General features: G+C 52.3%; 1 protein-coding gene across 2 annotated transcripts in view; it reads left to right on the top strand.

Moving 5' to 3' along the window:
- The window catches only part of CDK18 (cyclin dependent kinase 18), a 40,215-nt gene that overhangs the window by 2,050 nt on the left and 16,202 nt on the right, over positions 1–21,963 (top strand). Inside the window, exons 1-2 of one of the 2 annotated variants that reach the window (XM_040616575.1) lie at positions 6,869–7,112; positions 18,874–19,028. In XM_040616575.1, coding sequence (XP_040472509.1) covers positions 7,069–7,112; positions 18,874–19,028 — 199 coding nt within the window. In that variant the 5' untranslated portion in view covers positions 6,869–7,068. Of the gene's footprint in view, positions 1–6,868; positions 7,113–18,873; positions 19,029–21,963 lie in introns of those variants that run through there. The other variant, XM_040616576.1, reaches the window with a different exon arrangement.

Below are 21,963 nucleotides of genomic sequence, written 5' to 3'. Positions count from 1 at the left end.
TTCCTCCTGTCTTATCCTGCTTGGAAAAGAGAGGAAATTTTGTAACTCAAGAGCAGGACTCTCGAGATCTGACCCTGTCCCTGGCCTTGCTACGGATTCTGTCTGACCTTGGACATGCCACCGTATCCCCATGTCTGAGTTCCCCCATCTGTTAACACTTGACCTTGCTTTGTTCTCTGAGATTTGCTCCCTGAGATCTATAGAGCTTTGGGATGCTGGCAGAGATAGGCGTGGAAGCACTAAAATCCTTGTCTCAATGCTGTGAGGGCCCCTTTCACTAAACAAGCAGTCTTTGTGGTCCCCTGAATGGACCCTTCAGACAGGCTTCGCTGGCAAGCGAGTGACAAAGAGCGAAGTGATGGTGTCACGTATTTGTATGTTACAGGTGACTGAAATGCAGCTGACATGCCTGGCTGCCTTTTACTGGCTTCCAAACTAGCTGCTTTAAATCTGTAGCCGCTGCCTTGCGTGTGCATTTATTGCCATTGTCGCCGTCTCGTTTATCACAGGCACGGGCTGGGGTTCAGCCCTGCTGTGCCAAGAGCACGGGGGCAGGAGGAGACCGTTTTTACCTTCTGCTGCTGGCACTGTGGCTAGACAAGATAGATGAAGGCAGCTGCATTTTGCGTACAGGAAGGTGAAGAGACAAAATGGCTTTTTCAGGGTGCTACAGGGAGCCTGTAGCCTGTGGTCGGGCGGGGAGTTGAGTTTTGACCTCCCAAGTCCATGAGGATCCCTCCGTTCTCTCTGTCCTGCGCCCTGCCACTTGGTGAGACAGGAACCTGTATATATGTACTTTCCCTATGTCCTGTATGCATTAAAATATCCACATTGCAGTTTCCACTGGGACCATCCCCTTGGTCTGGCCTTGCGGAGAGAAATGAATGTTTGGTCAATCCTTGTAAACCCTGAGACATTCCTCTGGCTTCCATACAGACCTGAGGTTTGGGCCAGGAGGTCTGAGAATTTCCAGAAAATCTGGGACACATGTTTGGAGTCATGTCCAAATAGTAGTAAGAGTTTCCAGGAGAGTTTATATTCAATAAGAGCCTCCCAAACTCTCCGTCCATGCTCAGGGAAATTGAGGCAAACTTAAAGCAGTTTCTCCAGGCAACGGGACAGGGGGTCTTGACTCTGGGACCAGCTACATAATGCAGGAAAGATCCCAACCCAACCTGAAGTGAGTTCCGCTCTGCATAATTAGCGTACTGAAACCCTGAAAGCTCAGCTCTGCTCCATGGCATGGCCTCAGTTTACATCTTTACAGGTAGAAAAACAATAGAAGGTCTCTATTTAAAAAAGGCCCTTCAACTGCTTTCAGCAAACTTTGTCCATGCAAAGGTTCAGCCTGCTGGGTTTGCTTTTCTCTAAATTCACTTGCTTCTGCTGTTTGTAAAGGGAAAACTGATAGGAGAAGCAACCTGTTGATTAATGTAGATGCGAAAGCCCAGATTACAATCTGGTGAACAATTAACTTTGCAGAGTCGATCTGTAAGCAGAGGGAGCATCTTTTGCTCTCTTTACGTTTCTAATCAAGATTTCTTTTCAGGTAGCATTTTGCCTGCAGCCAGTGTTGCTCATCAGCTTGTTTGCTCATTGCTCACAATCTTAGCTTGTATCTTTGTCGAGGCAGCCTGGCTGGAAAAGAAGCTGGTGTGAAATTATTTTCAAGCCACAGAGCAGAACTAGCAAGGCTTGAGAGATGGCTGGGGTTCATCTGGGCTTCTGACACTGCTGCAATCTCCCATTTGTCTTGTTCTTTCTTTGCCTCCCTCCTTTCGTGCCTCTTATTCTTGCTGTATCTCCGATCACAACTTGAGATCTGTATTCTCTTGCCTTCTGGGTTTGCTTGCTGTTTTAGGAATGAGCTCCAAGCCACCACAATTGAGGCTAGATTTTTGCAGGCAGGCTAGGCACACCGCATTCCCGCTGCAAAATATCCACGTATATTCAGCACAGCGTGCCTGCCCACTGGGCTGGCTGATTTCTGTTGAAAATCTGACCATTTCTTTTCACACCTGAGCAGCAGCTGGGCTCTTGTTAAAATTCTCACTCGTGCTAAATCCATAATGCACCACAGTTTCAAGTGCAGGCAAGACCTGCGGGAATACAGCTTGTGAAGTGGAAGGATGCTCAAGGCTTTGGGGCGCTTGCTTCAGAGAGCTGGATTCAGATGCCAGCACCAGCTCTTCTGGTTTTGCTTGTGGCTTTTCTGCGCTCCTGTCTTACGTCAGGTACTGTCCCTGCCATGCCAGGGTGCTGGGAGGATAAATAACTCTTAAAAGTGTTCACACGGTGGAACAGAGGGGTGTTTGACCTGCTGTTTTCGAAGATGGATGCTCATTGCTTTTTGGGAACCAGGCCTTCCAGAGCAGCTCAGGTGGAGACATTTCAGAACATCTCAGGCTGTGCACAGCCAGGCCGGATCAGACGCTGACCCGCTGTGAGCCTGGTCATTTTGAAGCAGGGACAGTCTCTCACTGCTGCCTTTTGCACGGCGATCCTCAGTCTCTGAGGCCAGCAGGCACTACCGTAACAAAACCAAATTATTTGAGTAGCAGATCCTGATACAGAGCTGTCGGTGCCCGGTGCCGGTCACCTCTGCCAGCATTGCAGGAACACATGGTATCATCAGAGCCGTTACCGCTTGTGATGCGCAGAGGAGGAAGCAGACAGGATGGTGTGGTGTTGGGTTTACTGCCCTGCCGTTACTGCACAAGGAAGGGGAAGTGCACAGCTTCTGTGTGCACCTGGAAGGACGAGCGCTGCTAATGAAGACACTTCATTGCCAGTTAATGGTGCATTCAATCCAGTTATTTTGTTACTTCCTCAATTTTGTTAATTACACCCAAACAATCCACCCTCGCGCCACCCGTGAGCTGGTGCCATCGTCTTCATTTATCAGGTGGGAAACTGAGGCAAGGAGCGTATTCCTGGTGTTAGCAAGCTCCTGTCACTGGTAGCACTGGATCTTAAACCTGAGGTCTGAGACTCTCTCCAACATGTGCTGTTTTGTGCTGTTTGTAGCCCGTCTCTTGCTGTGGTTGGGGGTGACGTGAATTTTACTTGTCTTGTGGGCACCCTTTCAGTTTTGGCTCGTGCCTTGCCATGTGGTAATGTTTTTATTACTGAAGACTTCTACGTGAACCCTCTTTCATCCCCAACCTCTGAAATGCTCAGCTGTTTCCTTCAAAACAACCCAAATTTCCCCAGCTGGGGGCTCTGGGGTGGGACGGGAGGCTGGGTTTGACCAATTTCCTGGGGTGCTGCTGTTGTTTTGGTGACTTTTAATTGAATTGCTAAATTAAAAGGGAGAGGCTGTTGAAGCTGGCCATAAACACGGAAACCTCTGAAGAAATCAGAATGTGCCTTTTTTGGGAAGCAGAAACATTCCAAACGTTCCGTTTATTTCTGTTATTTCTCTATTTTGATTTAAATAGTTTTACTCTGTCTGTTTGATTATTTGGGAAGTGTTAATGTGCTGGTCACTCAGGGGTTAGGATTCATGATCCCAGTTAGATTTAGCTGCAATCTCCCCCAGGCTGTTGCTTTTTCTGCACACCCACTTTTTCCCAGCACTGCCCACACTTGAAGCTGTATCTTTTTTTAGTTGCTAAATCTGACAAGGTTTATGAACGGGAGCTTTAACTCTGTTTTTGTGAACATGCACAGGCATATAAATTCATCAGTGTTGGATTTTTTCTGTATTCCAGCATGGAACATCACCTGGAGCTTGGTTTTATGCCTTCTAGCATGCCTTGAATTATTTGGTGGAAAGCCTCTTAGGCTGGCAGCTCATGTACCAAGCCTGTGCTGCAGCATGTGCTGCTAATCTATAGATACCTAAAGATGCAACCAGGGACCTATGGAGATCTTCAGTAGCACTTTGGGTTGGGTTTGTGTTTTTTTTTTTTTTAAATTTATTTTGGATTCTAAAAATCTGGTTTGAAGAGTATAATAGCAGCTGAAGCGATCGCTTTTCACCCAGAAAACGCATCCTGCTATTGCATCTGCCCCTGTTGGTAGGTGGGTTAAATCCTACTTTCTGCCTGCCTTTACCAGATTCTCAAGTGGTGTAAATCAGCATTGCTTGGCTGAAGTCAGCAGCCCCAGACACGGCAGTTTTGTCACCAGCCGAGGCTGTGAGTGCCACAAATCCTCTCTAGTTTTGTAGTAGGATCTCTTCTGTAATGTGTGCTTGTCTCATCTCTGCTGCCACCCAAGAAAACGCAGAGAACTAGAAACTGCCACTCGTTTCTGCTGTACCAGCATCGCCAGTGGCCTGCTAGAGAGCCTCAGAAACTCAAGATCCAGTCCTGATACAGTAGATCTGGGCAGCAGCGATCTGTAAACGACAGACCACAGGACGAGGTGCTGCGGTAGTGATCTGGAGGTAGGATCCGGGGCCAGATCTCCTGGAGTTTTCCTGGCCGTGCCATTGGCTCGCTGTTCGACCTTGGGCTAGTCCCATCCCATCTCTGCAGTTCTGTACTTCCCATCTTGGAACTGGGGGGATAATAGCCAAATTCACAGCTAGGCTGGAGTACGGTTGGTCTTCGTGAGATGCTTGGCTATCCTTGAGCGAACAGTGATCACAGAAGGGCGAGGAACTGATTCTGTGTTACTGTAGGCACAATAACCTTCCTGGCATCTGTTCTCCATGCCTCAGATTGGAGCAGCAATTGAAGCGCAAGGGGGAAGAAGCAGTAAGGAAAATCTGCATTCAGCCTAAAGTGTATATTGCTCCTGCTACAGATATTCCCGAGGGTTGGTCAGCTTGTAATTATTAACCGATTACTGCACAGTAATCACCGTGCCACAGGATGCAGGAAGCACAGGCAGTCAGGAACAAACCATGTCCCACAAATAGCAGCCTTTTCTTATCTGTCCTTTGTATTTTGCTCGTCGTCGTGGTATCTGACTACAGCCCTGCCCATCAGGCTCGCAGTCAGCCTGTGGCCGGACACCTCTGCGTGCTGTTTGCTTTTCGTGCTTGCAGTTAGGGGACTGAAGGCCAGTGTTAGCCCAGAACAGGGAACAGCTACATCCCGAACCGTGGCTGCGAGGAGGACCTCTTTTGCAGGTCTGCCAATGTTCCCTGTCCTGCTTGAAGAAGACCACATCTAGGGGCGAGCCTTTGGAGCCCTCGCAATCTGCCCCTACAATAAAGGCATTGAGATTGCGTGTTTCCTGAGCAAGGCACTGGCCAGAGGAGGTGAATTAGAAAGTCTGGAGACTGAAAGCCTCTGTTTGTCCCGGGAGCAGGTTCGGCACAAGCGAGGAGCTGCTCTGCCAGCAGTGCCAGACTGGAGTGCCACGGGCTGCAGGCGCCTCCAGCGCAGGATGCGATGGGGTTGGTCCCCATGGCCCACCAGGGATGGGTGTGCTGAGCAGAGCTGCATGTCATTAGGGGTCTGTGGGAGCTGGGGGACAGCGCAAAGCCCACGTCACCCCTCACAGCAGCTTCAGACAGAGCAGGGAAAGAACCTGTGCAGTGCCTTAGTACGTCAGCTGGCATATTTTCTTTTTTGAGGAAGAACTGGAATCTGAAATGCTGCCCAGTGCAGAGGAAACCTCCGTGCGGCCAAGTCTCACTGTAGGCTTGTGTGGTCGAGGCAAGAAACCTCTAAGGGATACCTCAGACTGCCCTGGTCAGAGGAGCCGAGGGGTTTGTTTTTCCGCCGGTTTGGTTTTGGATTCAAGGCAGAAAACTTCTCTGACGTGGGTCTGAGGTGGGGGAGGATGGGCTGTTGGGGCCATCAGACATCATCGTCAGCATCGAGAGCTGCTGCTATGCCTGTAGCTGGGGACAGGGACACAGGGACCTGAAGCAGCAGGAGTGGTAGCATGAGCCCCGCAGCCCTTGCATTGACCAGGCACCTCAGAGCCATTTCTGCTCTTTGGAAAGCTCCGGAAAGGCTGCGGATGGTCTGGTGGCACCTGGGCTTTTAGGCAGGGATTTGCAAACACCACTTGCAGTGTAAATCGGTGCGTGTGGGACAGAGAAGCAACATTTGCTGCCTGGGAGTCTGAGGAGGAGGCAGGACTAGTGGTTTTAATGCTCTTTTTCACCATACCCAGGCGTTATTTTGTGTCTCGTCCAAAAGACAATTAAAAATGTAAAGAGTGCCTCTGTGTCCCCAAACTTCTCTCTCCATTAAACGAAGCATCCTACTTCGTTTAATGTAAACAAAGCACACACCTCCCAGTACCACCTTCACGTTCCTCCTTTCCACCGTGATCCTCCTGCTTTAGCAGTAGCTCTCAAAGCCCCTGGAAAGCGCAGTGGCAGCGAGGACCTTTCCCATCGCTTGTTGCTGCCCTGCCCCTGGAGAGCCGTGGCTGGGGCGTGCAGCGGTGCCGTTGGATTCCTCTCAGCCCCCCGCTGCAGCTGTGCAGCGCTGGGAGCGGGCGCTTCCTCGGTGCAGGAGGTGCAGAGAAAAGGTCCGACTGCGTAATTTTAATTCCAGGAAAACACCACACCGTATCTGGGGGAGAAGGCGTGTTTTTATAAATTACCATTAACAGCATGTGTTCTATTTAAGCACTTAATCCCTTTCAGTCCCTCCTTATTAATGATTAATTGTGCAACTAATTGCACTATGATAGTACCATTGCGAGTGCAGCTAGTTGCAGTGTGTGCAAGCAACCCCACCAGTATTAAACCAGATAAGAATTCGGGGGGGGGGGGGAACCTCGGCTCAACTGATGCTCTGCTGTGTGAACACAGGCCAAATCTCTCGTCTCTTTGGGTCTCAGGATTATAATCCTTTCTTATCTTGAGTGTTTCCTATGAAGCATACAGCTAATCGGCTCGCGAGGCAGGAGAGGAGCAGAATTGAATGCAACCCAGCGAGCTTTGAACAGCCCTGCTTGATGTATTCCCTTTTCATCTCGCTTTCTGAGCTTTAAGTCTCCTTGACTCTCGTGGCCTGTTACTGAAAACCACATGGAAATACATCTGCGTTTTGATTGGGGGGGTGGGGTTTTATATTTGAAATTATTTCCAGACGTGCTTCTGATGGCTTACAAAAGGGCAGTGGACTGCAGGCTACGGGTCAATGCGTGATGCAGCCCAGCATCTATCTCTTCCTGACCGTGTCCAGGGGCTGGTGAGTCCGACCACGTGTTTCCCTGTGAGAGATCGCTCTCCCTTGCTCTCTTTCGCTCTGGTTATCTCGTGCTGGGCTCTGTTATCTCCCCCAGTTCCCACGGCTTGGGCAGAAACCATCTAGCTTGTCAAGGACGCCAGAGCTGCGGGCAGCTGTGTGGGGGACTCAACCAGTGTGCCAGGAGAGTTGCGATAGTTTTTAAAGCGTAGGGGGGAAGGTGGGTTGGGAGGGGAGAGAGAAATGGAAAAATGAGTTGTTTTTTTTTTTTTAAAAAAGAGGTAAATTCTTTACTTTAAAACCCACCAAATAGACTTGCTTTGTCTGCCATTCCCATGACTGACATTGCAACTTTCAGGACACTGAGCAGTGAGCTGGGGCTTGGTTTGGCTTGGTGAAACAGATGTTATTTACAGTTTAACAAGGAACAAGGTTTATCTAAACAGTGTGCGCTTGCCGGGTTCCCAGATATGCATGAAATGTTGCCCTCCATAGGGAAGTGAGCAGAGCTTTGCAGGCACTGAGGCGTGCTTAATCTGTTTATACATGTTTCGTCTGGGATATCTCTATTTGATAGCCGGTTGTGTCCATGTTTGGTTTAACATGAAAATGTCATAGTCGCGGTGGTGCTTAGCTGTGGTGGGGTGAGGCTGTTAGGGAGGTCGGTGTCTCCAGGCAGTGCGGAAGGATGGCTGAGGATGCCCTGCAAGCATGTGCTGCTCTCTCGGGAACAGAGGTTTCCTGGAAGGCAGCATCTCACTAGGTTTTGGATCCTGGAGAGCTTGCACCATCACAGTGCCTGGGCTGGGCTCTTGGGCAATCCCACAGCCTCCTTGTAGCATCCCTGTACTTAAGGAAAATGGTGCTGCTGGTACAAAATACCTGATAAACAGCTTTCTGAGAAGAGGAGATTCAGCACGGACATAGGACAGTCTGATGTGCAAGCACATCCGTGTCCTGGGCAGCCCAGGGGGATGGAGGTACACCAGAGGATGGCAGGAGTAAAGGGGAAGAAATGTCTCTGCATCTCAGGCCAGCCTCCTGTCTTTCTGCTCTCCCAGCTTTTTCTAAGGAAGCTGATGGATGAGGCAGGACAGTTACGGAGGAAATTTTCGCTGTGTAGGGCACATGCCCAAGCTGGTTGGCAACCCCCAGATCTCAGGAGCTGCTGTATACAAGGGGAACCCCTCAGTTAATGTCGGTTGTGCTAGTCGAATCCTAAGTGGAGAAGGACTGTTTGAGAATCCGCTTCATTTGCTTTCACTACTTGCTCTCTGAGGCACTTGCTACTGTGAAAATCCCTTTTGCTGTTTGTTTCTGCATTATTCCTTCCCTGCAGGTGGCCCAGACAATGTCTGGTTTTCACCGTGTTGCCCAACCCCTGGCTCTTTGCAGAGTGGAAATGCTTCATGTGCAGAAATACGGCGTGTAGTGTTGCTGGCAGCGGTATCGGCGCCGAGATCTGAGAAGCCAGGGAAGGAATGGCAGGGGCACTTGGCTCCCTTCAGATTAGGGAGAAAAACTTGAACGTTGAGAGGGGAGAGAGCGTGGGGGGCAGGAGAGCAGGTGAAATCCGTCTGTGCAGGAACAGCTTGAAGAGTTTGCAGCAGCAGGGCACAAGCCGTGCGTCCCCCCGGGGGAGGCAAAGTGCTCTCAGCCTTCGAGGTGCAGCACGTGCGCGGGCCAGGGGCGAGGGGGAACCATCGCTGCAGACTGCTCGTGCTGGTGCAAGGGTGTCTCAAAGCCTGGCATCTACTAGGCAGCAACACAGAGCCCTTGCCGAGTTCGCTGCCTCAAAACAGTGCTCTTATCACACTGGGATCCCTGGCAGCCGCCTCTTGGCTCAGGAGGCTTTTTAAATCTTCTGCCTTCCTCCAGCCTTGACAGCAGCTTACTGGAGCAATCCTTTCTCTCATCGCGAGGATGAGGTGTGGGCTCTGGATCTGGGAAGCAAAGCCAAGCCAGAAAGATCACATGGATGCCCACCTGCACATCTCACCCCTGGCTGGGGCTCTAAGCCCCGCTGCGCTAATCGTGATAAGGAAGGGTCTGGATAAAAGATATCGCAGCGTTGCTCTCTGCGTTGTGGGGGAGAGGGGGATGCCAAAAGTAATTACAGTTTGTGCTGTGCTTTGAAATCCTCCGATTCCTCAAGCGTTGGCTTGTCATGCTCCCTACCTGTGTGGCAGCTCCCTGCCTGTGTGGCTGCATTTCCCTCACATCTGAGGGAAAAATACACACACACACACACACACACGTGCGCAAAGCCCTCCAAGGATGGGTGCACAACTGGTTTAAGATTAAATACCGGATTAGTGCAATCCTTGCCAGGGAAATAGACTTGTAGTGTTTGCTCACCACCTTCCTACCATGTGACTATTCCAGAGCTTTAAATAAAACAGATTTGAAACCCTGCTGCAAAGAGTTTTATGTGCCTAATGCCAAGCAGTGGTACTGCTGCTCCGGAGCGCGGTCCTGGGGAGAAACCCAGTCCGTAGCTGGTACTGTAAACTCTGCTGGAGTGGGGAGAAGTAGGTCAGGAACACCGTCCCCTTTCATTCTGGGCTTTTCCACTTGCTGCAGAAGGATCTGTCCGAGGGCAGTGGGGGCTGGTTTAGCAGCTGTGTCGGCTCCAAGGAGCTGCTGGATCTGAACTGGGAGCTTGCTGGGGGAGGAAGGAGCATGAATCCCGTATGACGTTGTTGTTTGTACAGTCGCTCCAGCTCCTACTGCCATTGCCAGGGCTGGGTGGCATGGGAATCCAGGTATCTACAGGTTGTGGAGCAGAACTGGCAGAGGTCTCTGTTTTAAGTGTGTTCTATCTGGGTAGGACAAGGCAAGCTGGACTCCTTGCATTTCTAGTCTCCTAGAAAATGTGTGGCAAAGAGCCGAGCTCTAAATTGCTTTGAGTGCTTGTGGTGGTGCTACTTCTTATAAATGTTGTGCTTCTGTTTATATTAAAACTGTTTTCTGTTTTTTCTGGGAAATTCGGTCCTGTCAAGATCCTTTGATACCAGGGTCCCTCTGGCAAGACTTTTCGTGAGGATCTGGATTTCATTTGTTCCCTTCACCTTTTTGTTGTGCACTGGTTGCTGCCCCCCTCCTTTTTTTTGCACCAGAGGTAGCTGCATTTCACAAATTCCACACGACTATCGGGTGTACAGGGTGTATTTTCTGTTTCTTTAAATACCCTCCCTAGGAATGCTTTCAGAAAGGGGACCCGGGCAGCAGGGCTGTGTGATCCCTCTGCTCAGCTGTCCCTGCGGAGCTGAGGCATCGTGATGCCAGCTGAGCTGTGATCATACCCCTGGGCAGCAGGTCAAGGCTGACTCCTGTGTCTGCCTTCCACACTGCTGAAGAAATTATTACCCCCAGCCCTCATTTTGCACTGATACCTTCCTTTCAGCCTTGATCTCACACGCCAGAAAGAGAGCCCTTGGGTGGAAGATGAAATCATGGGTCACAGGAGGAAAATTCCAGTATTTTCTGTTAAAGAGAGAGGGAAACAACCTCTCCTGGCGCCTCCTGACCACTGCAGGGAAAGTGGATCCTGGCTTTCGGTGGGCTCTTGTCTGTGCAGCAATCGCAGGCAAGCTTGCGGCTCTGGGAGCTCTGTGTGGGCTGGGGAAAGAACAAAAGCTCTAATTTAAAAAAAAAAAAAAAAAAAAAAAAGGAAAAGGAGGAAAGAAAATAGCAATTAAGAAGGCAGCAGACCCTACATACCCCGTGCTGCGTGAGGGTTTGGATGACAGCATTGCACAGCTTTATCCGGCGGGATGGAGCTGCAGATGTGCTGGGGGAGAGGCTCGGTGGGACTTGGTCTCTCCTGCACCAGGGGTCTTCTCCTGTAACGTGGATCATCCTTCCCACCCCGTAGTAAAGGGAAGGGCCGGTGCTGACAGCCTCAGCCACATGTTAAACACTCCTGGGAGAGAAAGTAAGAGGCTTTGTGTTCCTGAGAATGACTTTCTTTGGCAGCTGGAAGCTGGCACCCTCTTCGCTGTCTCTCCCAGCCACCTGGGAACGCTGGCCACCAGCTGCAGGGATGACGGGGTCCGGTTTCTCTTTTTGGAGTGTCTTCAATTCGGCAGGATCCATGAACACTTTCTTGGTTGTGCTTGTATATTCAAGAGCCTCTGGCACTTTTGGGGTGTGACATGACAGCCAGGTGACAGGGAGGTGACGCTGGGAGAGGGCAGCACAGGACATCAGGTCTCCAGGGGGCTCGAGAGGAGCAGGCAGGCTTTGCAGCAAGGTCCCTGTGGCAGGAATTGCCAATCTGTTTTGGGATGCGGCTTGGATTGTGTTAGTTAATTGTCAATCAACAATCAGTTGAGTGTCATAAAAGGCGAGGACCAGGCTGGCTTTTGCTAGTAATGTTCCTCTTCAGTAATTACTTGTGTTGATATTGCAGTAGCTGCTCACTGTGCTGGAAGCTCGGTATGCACATCGTGCAATGCTTGTTGTGAAGGACATGCCCACGGTGTAATAAAAGGATGCAAGGAGAAAGTGAGTCATGGAAGAGGGGGGAGAATGTCTAAATATCACGCAGCCCATCGGCAGCACCTCTGGGAGCATACCTGAGCTGTAAAGGGCTGCTGCCTCGGCAGCCCCAGCACGGCTCTTTGTTCCCAGGCATCACACTACAGCCCAGGTCTCCTGGATCATGGTCTAGCAGCGCCGTATAAGCGAGGCAGTGCTATCGTCACGATGAGCACTGCCAGCGGGACACGTGCCCTGAACTCCTGAGCGACCGTAAATTAAGTCTCAATCTTAGATAGCTGCCATAGCAAAATTGAGTATCAAAGGGAGTGTCTGTCTCGGAGCCAGAAGCGGTTGTGTTGGGCTGCAGGGGGAAAGAGTCGTGCACTTTTGCTGAGACTCATTTCCTGCTGCCTGCCCTCCTGGTGCAAACCAGCCGTGATGGATGGGTTGGAGCAGGGGATCCACTGATCTACAGCGGCTGCGAGTCTGGACCGTGCATCCGCTGAAAGTGATGAACGTACCATAGAAGCACTGACACGACCACCTTCAGGGCAGCTCGGCGCAGCAGACAGTGTGAGCACTGAGCTCCCACCCGTGACTGGCGTGTCTGTGGTGGACAAACTGGCTATTAGCAGTCAGTTGTTGTTCCAGCCGAACACTGGACACTTTTCTCAGGTTAGCATCGGCTGTGGAATAAGTGCCTAGTGTTTTGAGGCTGCTGGAATAATGACCGTCATTTTAATGCCTTCCTTGGTGCTGCCCTGATCTCACCAAGGGCTGGGAAGAGAAGAGCCAAGTGAGAACTGCTGACTGCACCGCACAGGGCTGTGGACACAGAGAAAGGCAAAATATACAAAGGCAGAACAAACCTTCTTTGTGTGCTCTTGTTACTGGGCTCATTGTCAGGGTTGGGACAAACGAGAGCAGAAAGGCGCATCCAGCAAAACGGCTTTCCTTCCCACTGTCATCCATGCATCAAATACAGGTTATGTAGTCCCCAAAGGCTGGGCTTGCAGGAAGTTTTTTTTCCACAGCGTTCACCCTTCCCAGGCTATCTTCATGTCTGTCTGAGTGGTCTGTATGTGCCCGGTGTGGCTTGTGCTTTACCTGTGTCATCGTCTCTTAACAACAACGGGCCAAAGTAATTGCAACGCTCCCACTGAGGGTTCTACACCCCACAAACCAGGCTTCTGCCTGCAAGGATCTCACAGCTGAGGAAAATACAAACAAACTGGAAGAGAGGAAGGATGCGTCATCGTTCTTGATTTATAGCTGGGGAAACTGAGGCATGCTGAGAGGGTCAGAACCGGGGCGGGAGCCAGTCTTACACATTTGCTACGGGATCATCTTTCCTCCCAAGCCTTCTCTGAACTGCAGACATGAGAAGGGAGGACAGCAACCTCCTGGCTGCCGTAATCACGTTCCTGGTGCACTGCATTTGTTGTAATCATAGAAGCCAGTAGTACAGGAGAAAAAAATCTGCAGCGTGAGGATGGACCGACTCCCTGGGGACCCCAAGTTCTCTTTTCAATCACGCCTAGCACAGCCACTGCCCTGGGATGATGATCTTGCTGTTTGCTACAGGGCTCCTGTAGATTAATGGGAATTGATTGCGCTCCCTTCCCTGCAGGATCTTGGCCTCCTGGCAGGGGCTTTGCTCCCTCGGTAGCAGGGAAATGCCAGCCCCCCTGAACAGCAGGGCTGAGCGTGGCAGGAGGCAAACGTGGAGGGAGGAGAGGCCACTTGCCCTCTCCCTTTATCGCTCTCACCTTTCGGGGAGAGTAATTGCTGCAAACCACTCTGTCTGACGGGGAGGACCGGCTGCCCATCCCAGGGCTGAGCGGGATGCAGCCCCAGCTCTGCGGGGCCATGCCGGTCCTCACCGCAGCTCGGAGCAGCCTCTGTCCGTCTGAGCTAATCGCCCAGGCGGCTTCGCAGCATCTGCCATGGGGAGGGAGCGGCTGGGGGCTTGTTACCCCAGGGAGGATTTCATGCCAACAGCTGAGCAGCGGGGGAGACGTTCATTTGGTGGTCAGGGGCTGATATCCTTCCCTGCCCCTCCGCCCTTGCCCTGGTAGGATTCCCAGCTGCTGCAGAAAATTCAGCATTGCCCCTGGTGTATGTTAGGGTCATCCCTGCCCCCCTCTGTATGCCCCCTGAGGACCCGGCGGTGGCCCTGCTGAGGAAATGCAGAGTGGAGGAGGAACTCGGGTCGTGCTGAGCTCAGGGTTGCACAGGAGCGTGTGCCGTGGAGGGGGCGAAGTCTCTCCCGTCGCCTGCACGCCCTGGTCTTGGCAGCTGGTGCAACTTTGCCTCGGCACACGGGCTGCACTGGTGAGCTCCTGTCGGGTCTGACTTCTGCCTCCATGCCTGGCGATGTATTCAACTGGTGCCTCCATTGGTTTTTTGTTTAGCCCTGTAGCCACATGCGGCGTCGCATGATAGCTGTGTTTGCGGAGCAAATAAGGCTTTACGAGCGGAATTCACCATTTTTCTGATACTTGCAGGAGTGAATCAATGCCACCTAACAGCCAGAAGCATGAGCCCTAACTGCTGAATAGCTCTGTTCATTTTGCCTCGTAAACACAACTGTTAATCTCTCTGGGGATAAAAAAAAAAAAAAAAAAAGGCTTAAAAAAAGCATACTCTTCCCTCCCAGCCCTTCTACCCTTTCAGCTGGGAAATGGGGACAGGAGTCTGTTAAAATGGTAAGAAAAAAATGGAGCCACTTATCATTTGTGAAAAGCAATGAAGTGGTTATTGCTGGAAAGCCTTGCTTCCAAGCCCATGCAGTATGCTGAAGGAGAAAGGGGACAGTTTCATACGTTGATGATGGCTTGTCTGTGCCTAAAATACCTGTCTCCGAATTCCACAGCAGAGAGCCAGTGGGTTTTGCTGTACAAATGCAAGAGATTAATGTGGATAGTCACAGCCCAGATGCCTGTGGGAATACTTCACTGAAAAAGAGTGAGCGCAGTTATTGCTAGTGCAGCACATACAGCTTTGAATGCAGTGTTTAAAGAATCGTTAACATCTTGTCTTGATCATGTGATGAGCTTTCCTGACGGGATTCAGCTTTGGGCTCTTTGAAGTGTTTTAGCCAAGTATTTACTATCTGACAGTAAATGCAGATCATTCACACTGCTGGCTTTAATCCCTGTTCCTTGGCCAAATTCCAGCCTGAGTGATTTCATTTTTGCCTGTTGATGCCTAAATTCTTTATTGCCATTTTAGACTGCTTCTTCCCCTTCATGTCCTACCGTGCAGCGTCATGTTTCTGCCTGTTGTTAATCAGCCGACTGCTTCCATCCCAGGGATGACTGCAGTTCAGGGGTTGCTGTGGTTCCCTTCAAGATCCTTCAGGTTGTAAAACAAGTGATGTCATTGCTTTGCTTAGCAAGTGTCACCTTCTCTCAGAATGTCAATAAATGCCTCCACTTCCTTTAGTACACTAAACGTGGTGGAAAACAAAAGGCAGTCGCTAGCAATTCTTCCTTTGAAATCCCTGCCAGGGGAGAGGGCTGGGCTGCTGTGTTTAGCTGTAAAAGGGAGCACCTTCCCTCAGAAGAAATGCAGCCGGAGGGTGGACGAAGCCCCTCGCACTCCGGGGTGCTGCCCAGAGCAGTGTGCAGGGAGGGGTGCCCGCCAGGGACCCCACGCTTCTGCCCCAGGTGATGTGCCGCAGCCTTCCAGCGTGCGGGTTGCTGGATGCTGTCCTTGCGGGAGGGGAGCAAATCCCACCTTTAAGGGCACCTGGATCCAAATGGCCAGTCAGGGCAGGAAAAATGCCTCTCTGGGAGGAGTGTAGGGCTGAGGACAAGAACAGTCCCATAAATTCCAGCTGACAAACACTTTAACGTGAACTCCATCACCAGATGCCAAGTAGGTCTATGTCTAACTGGAAAAAACAGCCACAATTGCAGGGATCCATAAAGATAACGAGTACAGGGCAGGCTTGTGCATAGCAGGCGAGGTAGCTGGCGATGTCGGTGCTATTTTTACCCCCACCCCACTTCCTCTCCGAGAGCGTTTATATTTAGCAGCCTGTAGCTGCTGGCACTCCGGTAGGTAGCAAGGGAGGGAAGGATTTGGACTGCAATTTGTGGAGCACAAATTTTTGTCGCTGCAAAGCTGTTTGCCTTCTAAACAAACCATCTGCCCTGTTTTGAGGAGGGTGAGTGGACAGGGAGGGAGATGGAAGGACCGCTTCCCCTGATCTGCTGCCTCACTCACCTGAAGATGGAGTATATTCTACATTCCCTGTATCTTTCCCCGTCCTGGAGTCAAGGGCGCTTCTGGAGGTTATGGGCTGGCTTGGTGGGAGATTGTCAGAGCAGGAATTGCTCAGCAGCTCACGCTGAGCACCTTCCTGTGACCTTCTGGTCCTGCGGTGTGGCTTGCTGTCCTGACCATCATGTACCGCTCCCTACCAGGGTGGGACTTTGTCCCCAGCACAGTGGGGTGACTGCTGTCCTTTGGGCAGGGCAGGATGGGGGGGGGGGGGCTGAGCAGCTCTGCAGCAGCCCTCAGCCCTCCAGCCCAGTCCCTCCCGGTCCCAGGCAGGGTGCCATTCCAAAAGGGCAGGAAAGGGGATGGTGCTCATATTGGGATCTGTCCTCCTTGGTGCTGCACGTGTGTTACCAGGAGTTAGATACGCTTCTTTCATCCACTGTTAGGGGTGCACAGCACTGCTGAATCTCTCTTGAAACGCGAGCCTTCCTCTCCAAGCTGTGATTTAAGCATCTGGGGGGACTGGCGAGGGGCAATCTCATGCGACTCTTTCTCTCTTCCCTGCCAGTTTCTGGTGAGGGCAGCCTGATGCCTTCAAGTGGATTTGAAGTCAGATAATTGCAGCACTTGCTGCTGCCAGCGTGTCCTTGCACTTGCTGTGGTATGGACATGTGCAAGCATTGCTCGGGATGCTACCAGGGTGCAGTTCATTATTTTAACCTTCACCAGAGATGCATTGCGTGGGAACTTGCTTAGGCTCTCATCTGAAAGAATAATCACGAGGGCTTATCTGAACATTAGTGTGGAAAGATTGCCTTTTGTTTGAGCCTCTGATTGTACCTGCTGGGAGCATCACGGATTTCCCCTGAGCTCCTGTTTCCTGTTGGGGAGTAAAACAGTGCATAGCACAGGAGCCTCTGTAACTTTTATTAGTGCCACTTTAGCAGTGTCAGCATGCACAGCTGGAGCGAAACACTTCAGGTCGAGTTGGTTCCTTGGGTGCCTGCAACACTAGCGGCATTTCCACGCACCAGCAGTACCTCAGTTCAGACTTGCTTAGCGTGCAAGGTAGGGAGCCAGATCAGAGCCATGGCTGGGAAAATGGTCTCCAAAGCCAGTGTCAAGCTTTGCCTTCCCTTCAGAAAGAACAGCACTGTTTGGAGATTTTATTCTTGGCCATGAGGAAAGCACCAGCGTGGAGACTTTGTTAACGCAGCATCCACTACTGCCAGCATCTTTGTTGTCAAAGCATGTTTCTGTAGTGCTGAGAAAACATTTAAATGTCTGAAGCCGAAGTGGATGTGTCTTGCATCCTCCTGCCTCGATTTGCAACTCAAAGCAGCCTCCCTTCCCACCCGCAGCCAAATACTGGAACCCTGATTCCAGGTACGCAGGCATCCTCACCGGCAAGCCTTCAGCTTTAGGTTTTTGCAGCATTAAAGGTGGGAGACCAGTGGGGATGGTTGAGGGGTGTGAGTCCCCAGGATCCAGGTGAATCCCAGGGATTTTCAGGGGATTGCACCCACAGCAGGGTGCCACACCTCACAGCAGAGCGTGGCAGACACCCAAACGGAGTGTTTATATTGCTGACGGATAATCTTTTAAGCTTTCAGATGCAGGCATGTCAACCCAAGTGTTCCCGTTGCCCTGGCGACGTGATGCATTAGCTCCCGGATGCTGTGTCTGATCGCATCAGTCTGGAATGTGATCACCGTTTGTTTGTGCTGATAAGCCCCCGAGGGGGCCGGGTGGGGGGGGAGTGGGGAGAGCCAGAGGAGAGGGCTGTTCAGCTGTAGCAGGGACACCCAGGAGGAGGAGGGCCGACCTGCTCTAGGGATGCAGGAGCAGTCGCAGGATGTGTGTGTTGGTGCAGGAAAGAACCGTTCTGTGTAGCTTTTGGTGCCTGTTTGGTACCAAGGGATGATTTTCCCCCTTGGGCTGGTGGGTGAGAGTAGTGCTAGAGGAACCCAGTGCTGTTAATGGAAAAACCCTGCCGTAGAGGTTAGCGTTGAGAGGGTAAAGGCTGGTGGATGAGCAGCCCTACACTCATCAGACTGGGAAGGGGAGAGAGACAGACCCAAACCTCCTGGAGCCTGGCACTGGAAGGGGCGGGAGGAATAACGCCTGAGGGCAGCAGGGCTGGTGCTAAAGACCAAAGGATGCGCAGACAGCTCTTGCAGCCCGGTGCCATCCGCACTGCTGAGCTACAGACAGGCCCGTCAAGAGCCCAGGTAAGAAGGCAAAGCAGCGTGTGGCTCCGAGATGCCCACAGCCAGGTCCCTCAGCCTGCTCGCGTGGCTGCTCACACTCAGCACACTTTGCCATGTGCCCCTTGAGGGTTTTCTTCGTTTAAGGGGTTTATTGCTTTAATCAGATCCCTGGCTAAGGCGATTCTAATGCCCATACAGGATGAGTCATTCAAGAGCTTATGAGCAAGCTGTGAGCTCAAAGCATCTCCCCTCGCTGTGGCTCTTGGGGATCCCCCCGGCTGGTACTGGCTCCGCTCAGGATTTTGCTGCTGGCTCAGGAAGTCTTTCCTGCAAGGGCAGAGCAGAGACCCAAGTGCCAGGGCAGGGGTGCCTCTTTGTACAGAGAAGAATGTGGTATTGAATCTTTTCCGTCGCTGTTTACCCTTTCTTGCTTTCCTTCTATTTCTGCCCTGCTTTTCCCTGTCTCAGACATTCCTGGAGTTTCCAAGGATGCTGCAAGACGCAGCCTGTGTTGGTACTCGTGATTCAATGTGCACAGCCCTGGCCTGGGCTCATCTCCGATAACTAGCTCAGAAAAAGCCCCCTGCACCTCTTGGCCACGGTCAGCCCTTCAGGACATGAGGAGCCCAATTCCCCTGGTGACCACAAGGCTCCTCTTTTGCTCTGACACAGCAGTGGTGCCTCGGAGAAGAGGGTGCCCCCAGGGACCCCTGCAGATCCCCAGCAGGGGAAATTCGGGTTGGGGTGCTGCCAGCCCCAAAGAGCAGGAGCTGTGGGGCTGGGGGACCGTCCCATGTATCATCCAGCCCTCTCAGCCTGCTCTCTCCCCTTCCCTGCAGGGCTCTGCCGTCCCTCGCAGGACAAGGTAAAATGAACAGGATGAAAAACTTCAAGCGGAGGTTTTCACTCTCAGTTCCGCGAACGGAGACCATCGAGGAGTCACTGACGGAGTTCACGGAGCAGTTCAACCAGCTCAACAACCGGAGGAATGAAGGTAAGGAGCCCCCGGGGCCCCTGCCACAGTGCTGGGGCTGGTCAGGAGTATCTGGGGTCAGCACTGCCAGCAAGCATCTCCGCTCCAGCCCCCCTGGGCCTGTCTCTGGGTGTGTTGACATGTGAAAAGTTACTGCCCCTTTGTGATGCTTTCCCGTCTATCCAGCAGGATTAATAACACCTTGTCATTAAAGAGAGATCTGTACTTGCATGAGGGAAAGGTATTTGCACAGAACAGGGAGGAATGACGCATCTGTGGTTATGGTAGAGAGTGGGAAAATGTGGGGTCTTCTCCTGCCCGCCCAAAAGCGACGGTGGTGTTTAAGCCCTCTCCAGGGCTACAGGCTGACACTTACACCGAGGCAAAGGGCTGCTCTCTCCATTCAGGGGAGCATCCAGGGCTCGCTGGGCCATCCTTTGGCCCTGGACCCACAGCTGCTTCCTGGGGTACGGGTTTCAAGGTCCCAGGGAGTTGAGGGTTAACACCTCCATGCGCCGAACAGAGCATATCCCTTCTGCAAACAGAGCAGCCGCCTCTCAGCAGGCTGGGGCAGGCTCTGCTGTCTCTGGCTATGGGCATATGGAGGGAGAGGCAATGCTCGAGGCAGAAACTGGGAGCAGATCACGCCAAGGTGGCCGTGCATGGGCAGGCAGGCAGAGCCGCTGACAGGCAGGCGTTTGGAAACCTGATAAAGTTAGGCTTGATTCATCCAGGGGTGAATTTGTTGCTGCGGGTGCAAGGCTGAACCGCTCCTGGCAATCACGTCATGCGTTTGCTGCTGCCTCCTACCAAAACAGCTCCCTTTGCCACAGGCCAGCCCAGTCATGTGTCGGTGCCCTCGGCTCCGCTCAGGTCACGTTCAAGCTCTTTCCCCCCTCACCCTGCAGCCACAATTGCTAGAAACGTTTGCTGCAAGCAGGGGCTGAGGCCATGATGTAATTGCCTGGCACTCGCATCTGCCCCAGCAGGGAGGGATTGTCTCCCTGCCAGCTAACCTGCTTTAAAAATGAGATGCAGTAACCTAATTTAGAGCTGGCTTTCCTCACTGCTGGAGATCCTGACACTCTTCTTTATCCCTCCAGATACCCAGGGTGCCCTGAACAGCATCGCTTCATGGCCTCCTTCCCTGCTCCTACACACACACACACACACCCTCCCCTCACACCCGAGCAAGCAGCAAGGGCTATAATTAGACTTGAGCCCTTAATTAGTTGTGCAGAAGCTGTGGGGATAAAATGGTGCAAGGCTAAGAAAGTCCTGGGCACTGACAGCTGCTCCTGCTGTTGCCTTCCTTGGGGGACCTCTGCTCTGGGATGTCTGAGCCTGGGCTCGTTATCTCCACTGTGCAACCGAGGCTTTGTCGGAGAGGCGATTTCCCCATTCTTCTGCTTTAATGAAGCATTGGTCACAGTTCTTCCTTTGCCCTTGAATGAAAAAACAGTTCAAGCAGTATCTGTCTGTTCCCCTCCCGGCTTTTGGTCTTGCTCCCGGAGTAGCCGGGAAAGAATAAGAGCAAAGTCAGAGCAGACCGAGCCCGGGGCCAGGCCCGGGGGTGTTCCTGACCCCGTGGGCAGAGGCTGGACCAGTACTAGACTGTGCCATGGTCGGGTTAGGAGATCCTCCTGCCTGCACGTGGGAATGGATCAGGGGCGCAGGGTCTGCCGTGGGCTATGGCTCCTCATGTGCTGCTGCAGGTCACGCTGGTGCCAGCCCCCACTGGTGGATACCTCCCTCCCCACGGGGATGTAGCACGTCCTGCCCCCCCACCGCAGCCTTCCCTCCCTGGTGCCCCCCCCCTGCTCCCTGGGGCACGGGTCCCCGTTTGCACCCCAGCCCTCTCCCACACAGCACAGGCGAAACAGCCTGCCCTCGCCCAACCCACCACCCTGAGCCCGCTCCCTTCTGCCCGAGATATCTTGATTAAGTTTCCCTTGGGGATTGTAAACAGCCCCGGGAAGTCACCTCCACGGTGCCCTTAATCTCCGGCTGTGGCTGTTGTTTATGAAGAGCCCGAACAGCCACATTTGTCTGAGGCATCTCTTCAGCTGCTTCATAAACCCCTCCCGGATGGGAGCTCTTGTGCCAGAAGGGCTTGGGGGGCTCAGCAGGGAGCAGCTGGAGCATCAGTGCCAGGGGGCAGAGCTGGGGGGGGACAGGAGCCCCAGCACCCTGGGGGGAGGCGGCATTCGTGTACAGTGTGATGCTTCAGATGTGTAGGGGGGGAGGATGGTTTTGGTGGTGCTGGAGGGGATGAGAAGGGGGGGCCTGTGTGCAAGTTGCTCTCTCGCAGGGTTTGGTGGTGAGGTTCGGACCTTGTGGGAGGTGCCTGGTCTGGAAAAGGCTCCATCTTTATTTCTGCCTGAGGTGTTGGTCTCCTCCGTTTTACAGATGGAACAATCAAAGTGCAGAGAGGCAAAAATGACTTTGCTGCAGTTGTGCGGCACGCTGGTGGCAGAGCTGGGACTAGAACCACGGCATCATGCTTGTGTTGCTTCTCTTCCCCACAAAACAGCCTTGCTTCAGGTGGCACCTTCCTTGCTCAGGACCTCTGACTGTGCCCCTGGGGCTGGCTCTGCTGTCTGCGTGGCAGGTGGGCTTGCCTGCGGTGACCTTTGCTCTGCTGGTGAGCAGATGACCCGTGACAGTTCAGGCACTGTGATCACTCGCTCCCAAAAAGAGTGCTAATCACAGCAGAGATCAGCACATAATTTTTTTTTTCTTTCGTCACCTCATATAGCTCCTCAGGGAATTGCTTGCAGTTTTTATTTTCCCTCCGGCATCAGAAATCGCAGGTTATCAGCGTTCACAGGTCGTGGCAGCCTGCAAACCCTACACTTCGGTGGCTATGAGTGCCTCCGCCTGTCCTTGGGGGAGGAGGGTGATGCAGAAAGGCAGAAGACCTTCTCGTGGGATGCCCCAAGAGAAAGTGCAGAGC

Source organism: Falco naumanni, chromosome 17 (assembly GCF_017639655.2).
Source record: "Falco naumanni isolate bFalNau1 chromosome 17, bFalNau1.pat, whole genome shotgun sequence".
In the NCBI taxonomy this organism is placed as follows: domain Eukaryota; kingdom Metazoa; phylum Chordata; class Aves; order Falconiformes; family Falconidae; genus Falco; species Falco naumanni.
The sequence above is the reverse complement of the archived record's forward strand: the minus strand, read 5'-3'. Positions and strand labels throughout refer to the sequence as shown.